The sequence below is a fragment of the Papaver somniferum genome, chromosome 6 (genome assembly GCF_003573695.1).
Source record: "Papaver somniferum cultivar HN1 chromosome 6, ASM357369v1, whole genome shotgun sequence".
NCBI classification, from domain to species: domain Eukaryota; kingdom Viridiplantae; phylum Streptophyta; class Magnoliopsida; order Ranunculales; family Papaveraceae; genus Papaver; species Papaver somniferum.
The window spans coordinates 57603063-57611227 of NC_039363.1; the positions used below are offsets into that span (position 1 = coordinate 57603063).

An 8165-nucleotide genomic window follows, 5' to 3' on the forward strand; every position below is an offset into this window, starting at 1 on the left:
GAGGGTGATCAAGGTCAAAACCATGAAGGCACAAATGACATTAACCCAGTTGAATTCTTTGTATTTTGGTTGGTAAAGTTAAGGGAAACATAATAGATAAAAGATAATTTTATGAAATATAAGAAAACAACAATAAACATTGACCAATTTGTAGTAAGACAAAACAAAAAGACTTTGCAAACGCACCATGACCTTGCAATCTGGCTATGACTGTAAGGTAAGAGTGAGAATGGCAGTTGCTCAAGCAGTCAATCTCAACTAGTAGGTTTGTCTTGATGGCTTTCGATATGTACTTACAAAGTTTCCTTCAGTTATTTCCATGCGAACAAACATATATGTAAGAAGAAAGATACTAACCAGATATCAAGTACAGAAGAGAGAGATGAGTTTTGGAGGAGAGATTGTTCTGGGTATAATAGGACTCTGGGGATTATTCTTAAGACCCATGTTAATGAGATATGCAGGAGAAATGGCTGAAGTTATGGGTTATGCAATGCATGGTATCTACACCGGCAACCCTTCTCTTGCTCTTGCTACTTATCTACCTTATTCTGTTTCCTTTCTCTACCCACATTAAAAACATCAAAGCTTATATATGTAAATCCCAAAACCCACCATTCTCAACATTTCACACAAACAACAGCATGTAATAGAAATCAATATCAGAGAAATAATAAGTAGATTAAATTCGTCTAATTCTTCGTTCTATCAAGTTCAGAAATTCATGTAACATCGAAAATATATCTCAGGTGTACAATTCAGATTCATAACGAGAATCTCTAACCAAATCAGAATCTAAAAGAACACTACTCAAGGTAAGTTTAGGCAAAACATCTTTAAGAACTACAGATTTAAGATAAGAGATTACAGAATAACCATTTTGGGGCCAGGTAACGCATAACGTTGCACGAATCTTCTTAATTTGACAACGAGCAAGAAGAGCAGCAGAAATTCCGTCAATAACACTTCCAGATGGAAAATAATCCAAGCCTTTCACCATTGCTTCACTAGTTAACTTCTCCTCCATTGTTTCTAGTTTAAACCCTAGTATCTCATCCGGAGGAAGTTTCCCACGGAAATTTCTACTCTCAATCGAATCGAGAATGAGTACTTTCTCTGGATGAATCTTGTTTCCATCGATTAGTAGTTTTGCAACGGTGTGAGATCTTTCTGGGGAGATCGAAAACTGAGTAAGCACTAAAAGGATCGATCTCCCATCATCACCATTAATAGAGTAGATATTACATGACTTATCCTTTGGAGAAGGTTCAATGGAGTTTCCTGAAAAGGGTACTTCAGGAAGAATGAGTGATCCAATTAGGGTTTTTGAAGAGATTTGGTGAAGCAGATGAAGAGAGGGAGAGGAGATGGCGATGATGAGTAAAGATGGGCTGAGTAAATTGGAGTTGGGGTCAGAGAAAAGAAGAAAGGGGGAGGGGAGTGGAGGTGAGGGTTTGATAAAGTTGTCAAGATCTTCATTGAAAAACCTTGATGGCGGTGGTGCTTCAGTTAGGGCATCTTCCATGGCTGCTTGTTTCTTTTTCTCTCTCTTTAGTCTTTAGTCTTTACTCTCAAAAAGAGACCGTGATTTAATTTTGGGCTCTGTAAAAGATGGTTCTTATAAAAGGGAGTGGAAATAGTTATTTCAGCCCAACCGTAATTGTCTTTGTGCACCCATTGTAGTGTGTTTGCTGCCGGAGAAATAGCAGGCTTTTCTGTTAGCACAACACGTTCTCCACAAAGTCAGGGAGCTGTTCAACAACAAAATACTCAGTCAGGTCTTCAACAAATATCTCCGACTAATATCTAGGATCTTCCATGTATCTCTATTTACAGTTTTGACTAATGTAAACTTCCTCTGCTATAAATAAAGAAGTTTAAATCTCCACAGATTGTGTGGAAGATATTCACCAAATATACACTTCTAGCTTGATATCAGGCTCTAAAATCCAAGTTCACCTTCCGCATATATCCCAAAACAACAAAAACAAAAAAAGATTGAAGAACAAACACAACTGTCACAGAAACAGCTATGGCAGATACAACAAACGCTCTTAGACAAGTTCAAATCCATCATCTTGTCACTTTGAAGCACACTGAAACAAACCACATACTATGGAAAGCTCAGTTCAAACCCATCTTAAAGGGTCATGGAATAACTGGATTCATTGATGGATCAAAAGAAATCCCAGAACGCACTCTCCCGGACAGTGATGAAATCAACCCTGCCTTCACTGCATATGAAGCACAAGATGCGTTAATCATTGGTTGGTTAAACTCCACCCTTACACCAGAAGTTCTCAGCATTGTTGCAAAGCTGGATACTTTAAAAGCAATATGGGATACACTGGAAGCTGAGTTTGTGCCTAATACGTTTGCTCACCAGATGAATCTCAAGAAGAAACTGCATAACTTGTCCAAAGGTAACAAGTCTTTGAAAGCTTATTTAAATGAAGATAAACATTTGTTTGATGAACTTGCAACAACTGGTTACACAGTTCCTGCTAATGAAATGAAGCAATCCATCTGTAATGGATTGAATCGGTCTTATGATCCAATAGTTACTGTGTTGGGTACTGCTGATAACATGGATATCCAGACTTTTAAGTCTCATCTTCTTACCTACGAGATGCGTCAGGAGAATCAACTGTCTCAGGAATCCCAACCCATGGCAAATCTTGTAACTTCGAGTACAGCATCTTCCAGCAAAAATCAACCAAGGATGAACACCAATCAGCCCAGAAGAAATTCACCTCCTAACAATAACAATCGTCGTCCACCTAACCAGCAACGTGGTTCTCCTCAATGGGATGTATACTGTCAGATACGCAAGAAAAGAAACCACACTGCAGATCGTTGTTGGTTTCGTTATGATAGGAGCAATGAAAATCGCCAAAGGCCTGCAGAGGCGTATGTTGCTTTTCCTGACACAACTAATACTCAGTGGGTCACAGATACGGGTGCGACAAATCATATGACTGCTGATGCTCAGAATTTGTGCATCCCACATGAATATGATGGACCTGATCAAGTGAGAGTTGGTAATGGCAATGCTCTACAAATAGCACACATTGGTAACACTGAGTTCAATTCTAAATATCGAAATTTTGCTTTAAATAATGTATATCATGTGCCTCAGATCAAAAAGAATCTGCTATCTGTTCATTAGTTTTGCAAGGATAACGATGTATATTTTGTGTTTCACACTAATTTGTTTGTTGTGAAGGAAAAAATCACGGGGGCAACGCTGCTAATAGGAAGGAATGAGAATGGGCTTTATGTGCTGGATACTGATGGCGGCGTGCAATCACCTTCAACCTTTCTTTCTGCAAGAATTCCAATATGGCACCAGCGGCTCGGGCATCCAATGCTGAGCACAGTTTCTAGTATTGTCAAAAAGTTTTCCCTTCCAGTTCAAAATAAAAGCTTTGTCTTCTGTCACTCTTGTCATATTAGCAAGAGTAGGCGCCTTCCTTTTACTCCTAGTACTACCATTTATGATACTCCTTTAAGTCTTATTGTGTCTGACATTTGGGTTTCACCAAAAACATCTCGTAATGGATTTCGTTATTTTCTATTATTCATGGATGCTTATTCTCACTATACATGGATTTATCCTTTGGTTCAAAGATCTGCTGTTTTCAATATCTTCTCTCAGTTTCAAAAACAAATAGAAAACCTCACAGGTCACAAAATAAAAATCTTTCAATCAGATAACGCTTTGGAATACAAGAAACTAACTACATATCTAAGCAACTCAGGCATACAACATCGTTTCTCTTGCCCTCATACTTCAGCTCAAAATGGATTAGCAGAAAGAAGAATCCAATATATCACAGAGAGTGGTCTGGCTCTATTATATCAAGCTCATCTTCCAGAATATTTTTGGCCAGAGGCTTTTACTACTGCCTGTTATCTCATTAACAGGACCCCAAACAAGTCATCTGATAGCAAAACACCTCTTGAGTTTCTCTTTGGAAAACAACCAGACTACCAATTTCTTCGTGTTTTTTGGTTGCTTAGCATATCCTTGCTTAAGACCATATAATGCCAACAAACTAGAGCCTAGGTCTCTCCCCTGCATATTCCTGGGATATAGTTCAGCTCATAAGGGTCACATTTGTCTTCATCTACCAACCAACCGAAAATATATATCACGGCATGTTCGCTTTGAAGAAAACATATTCCCATTCTCTTCTTCCCTGGAGCGTACTCCCGAGGTAAGGTCTGACACTCATGCAACCAGTACTGATATTTTTGGGTCTTCTATATTTCCTCACAATCAATCTGTGACAGTGCAACCTCAGCATAATGTACATACGACTGTTGTCCAGCCGATCACACCAGCTTTACTCAGGGATGTCACCCCTCAGCAGACTCCTGCAACATCACCGCAGGTCTCTCAAATTCAGAATGGCAATGAGTCAGCTGAAGTTGTAGCTGCTCATGTTTATACAATGATCACAAGAGCCAAAGCCGGGATTTCAAAGCCAATACAGAAACTCTGTCTGACTGCGACCAAACACCCACTTCTTGATCAAAACTTCATGGATCCTACCTGTTACTCTAAGGCTTGTCAAATACCAGAATGGCGTGATGCAATGGACGTGCAAATTAATGCTTTGATTCAAAATGGAACATACACCTTAGTTGAGTGCAAAGAAGGGATGATTATTGTTGGATCTAAATGGGTTTTTCGAATTAAAAGAAATCCAGATGGCACAATACAACGTTACAAGGCTCGCTTGGTAGCAAAGGGTTTTAACCAGCAACAAGGTATAGATTATGACGAAACCTTTTCGCATGTTATTAAGCCATGCACAATAAGGCTGGTTCTGACACTTGCAATTATGAGAGGATGGTCTCTTCGTCAGCTAGATGTGGAGAATGCATTTCTCCATGGGGTCTTAGAGGAGGAGGTCTACATGAAGCAACCTGCTGGATATATAGACCCTAACTATCCAAATCATGTTTACAAGTTACACAAATCACTATATGGCCTTAAACAAGCTCCTCGAGCTTGGTTCTCCCGCCTCAACAATCATCTGTTAAGACTAGGATTCACAGCCTCCATTGCAGATTCTTCATTGTTTGTTCAACATAGAGGTAACTCTGTAGTTTATGTACTGGTTTATGTAGACGACATCATTGTCACAGGTTCTGAATCAACCATGGTTGCTAACTTAATTCAAGATTTGGGTAATGAGTTTGCAATCAAAGATATGGGGATATTGTCTTACTTCTTGGGAATTGAGGTTTTGCAACAAGGACGGTCTCTTGTGCTCTCTCAAAGAAAATATATTGCAGATTTGTTAAGACGTACTAAACTGGATGGCATCAAGCCAGTTTGCACACCAATGGCAGCTAATGCAAAGCTACACAAGGTGGGTTCTACAAAGTTTGAGGATTCCACTATGTATAGGAGTGTTGTTGGAGCTATTCAGTACTTGCATATCACCCGGCCAAATATATCTGTGGCAGTAAATAAAGCCTGTCAGTTTATGCATGAACCTTATGTTGAACACTGGGAGCTTGTTAAACGTATTCTACGATATTTGAAGCATACATTAGACTATGGTGTCTTAATTAAGCCTAGTCAAGATTATACTTTGTCTGCTTATTCTGATTCAGACTGGGAGGGTAGTCTAGATGATCGGCGATCCACAAGTGGTTACTGTATATTCTTTGGGGGTAATCTCATCTCGTGGAGTGCAAGAAAACAAAAGACGGTCTCCAGATCAAGCACAGAAGCTGAGTATCGGGGTGTGGCCATTGCAACCTCTGAGCTTATTTGGATTCAGTCATTACTGCAAGAGCTAGGAATTCAGTGTGCATCACCAACTCTATGGTGTGACAATCTAGGGGAAACGTATCTGACTGCTAATCCCATTTTCCATGCTCGCACAAAGCACATCGAAATAGACTATCACTTTGTGAGGGAACGAGTTTCGCGCAGACAACTGAATGTGAAGTTTATCAGCAGCAAAGATCAGCTGGCGGATATCTTTACCAAAGGGCTATCTTCTCCAAGGTTCCAACTTCTCCGGGACAAGTTGAACGTCCGTAAACTCCGGTTCAACTTGAGGGAAGGTGTTAGCACAACACGTTCTCCACAAAGTCAGGGAGCTGTTCAACAACAAAATACTCAGTCAGGTCTTCAACAAATATCTCCGACTAATATCTAAGATCTTCCATGTATCTCTGTTTACAGTTTTGACTAATGTAAACTTCCTCTGCTATAAATAAAGAAGTTTAAATCTCCACAGATTGTGTGGAAGATATTCACCAAATATACACTTCTAGCTTTTTCTTTGTTTTTTTTTTCTTTGACAAAAATGAATTTATTGATGACAATATACAGTCAGCCTCTAGAATTTCTCCGAACTCCGAAGGACGCATTGACCACCTCCCTCCGGCTAAATTATTTATTCTTACATTGATCTGCTGCAACATTACAAATTTTATTAACATATACGTTGTAGATGGTGGGTTTTCGATAAAGGAAAAAATCGTAAAACCATAATTTTACATATTTTTGATCCAGCAATCAGATGAGTATTGAGGCTCATGTCTATTATCGAAGCATGAAAGCTCATGCCACAAGAGTCTCTGACTGAGTATACTTCTCTCAGAGCATACACGAATATGCAGTCTCTCAACTGAGGCAACGACATATTTCATGAATACTGAGCAATTACAGTAATCACTTTTATATAGAATCGAACGATTGGACATCTCCTAGACATCTTGCCTGCTAGTACAGAGCGATAACGTCTTCAGGATGTAACAATATTTTTCCTGACTATATAAAAGACATGTGTATAGAATCTTAATAGTTGGACGGCTCCTAGACAGCTTGCCTGCTAGTATAGAGCAATAACGTCTTCAGGATGCAACAAGGTTTTCCCTGACTATATAAAGGAGATGATGTTTCAACAAGCTCATATTTCTCAATTCTCAGATAATTAATGCTCCTAGACAACATGCCTGCTAGTATAGAGCCATCAATTAATTATCTCTAATCGTTAACTGAATTCAGCAATATTCTACGATTCTTCGTAATATTCCGTCACTTCAATTTGTGGTTCTTCCCAGCAGAATTCCACGGGTTAGTGATAAATATTCAACGTACGGGCATCTGAGCTACCTTCGAGTAAGCCCCGACCAAAAGGATGCAAGTGTACTCAACAATAATGCACTAACGAGCGCCTGAACACACGAACGAGCATCTCAAAATACGACGGGACGATGAACCAATGCAAAATAGGAAAGAAAATAATCAATAATAAAATATTAACCAAGGCGTTGGGGGACTGGGCCCACCGGTCGGCCGGTCGTGTCGTGACCAGTCTCACGCCCAATTTTATATTTTATCATATTTTTATTATTTTCCTTGATCTCATGAAAATTCCCTCATTTGAGCAAAATTCCTCTGTTTCAAGAAAACTCCTCAGTCTCATGGTGTTTCCTTCACATCAAGGAAATAATAAAATAATTAGGAAAGGTGTGCGGGACCAAGCTTACTAGTCGGCCGGTCATGCCCTAGTTGTGGCCGGTCCCACACTTTGCATTCCTTATTATTTTATTATTCTTATTTCCTTGATCCCATGAAATTCCTTGATCTCATGGTATTTCCTTAATTTCATGATATTTCCTTCAAGTCATGAAAAATAATAAAAATTAGGGAAACTCGTGGGACCGAGCCCTAGCCGGCCGGTCATGCCCTACCCGGTCCCACACGTCCCTTATTTTATTATTATTATTTTTTATGTTTCCTTGATCCCATGAAATTCCTTGATTTCATGATATTTCGTTCAAATTATGGAATTTCCATAAAATCATGAAATAATACATAAAATTAGGGAAAACTCACGGGACCGGGCCCTAGCCGGCCGACCATGCCCAAGACGGTCCCACACGCCCTTATTTTATTATTATTTGTTTCCTTCATCTCATGGAAACTCCTTCACTTCAAGGAAACTCCTTGATTTCAACAAAAACTCCTTTATTTCAACAAACTCCTTGATTTCATGGTATTTTCATAAAATCATGAAAAATATAATAAAGTTAGGAAAAATGATATGGGACCGGGCTTATTGGCCGGCCGGCCATGCCTTGGACATATCCGTACCATAATTCATGATTCCTTCATTTTATTATTATTT

The 8165-nt window shown here is 39.2% G+C and overlaps 1 protein-coding gene across 1 annotated transcript; it reads right to left on the minus strand.

Moving 5' to 3' along the window:
* Positions 1-662: 662 nt before the first annotated feature.
* Positions 663-1840, minus strand: LOC113287653. The gene has a single exon (XM_026536459.1). It carries the CDS (start codon positions 1523-1525, stop codon positions 746-748), a length of 780 nt encoding a protein of 259 aa, XP_026392244.1. The 5' UTR covers positions 1526-1840; the 3' UTR covers positions 663-745.
* Positions 1841-8165: the final 6325 nt, after the last annotated feature.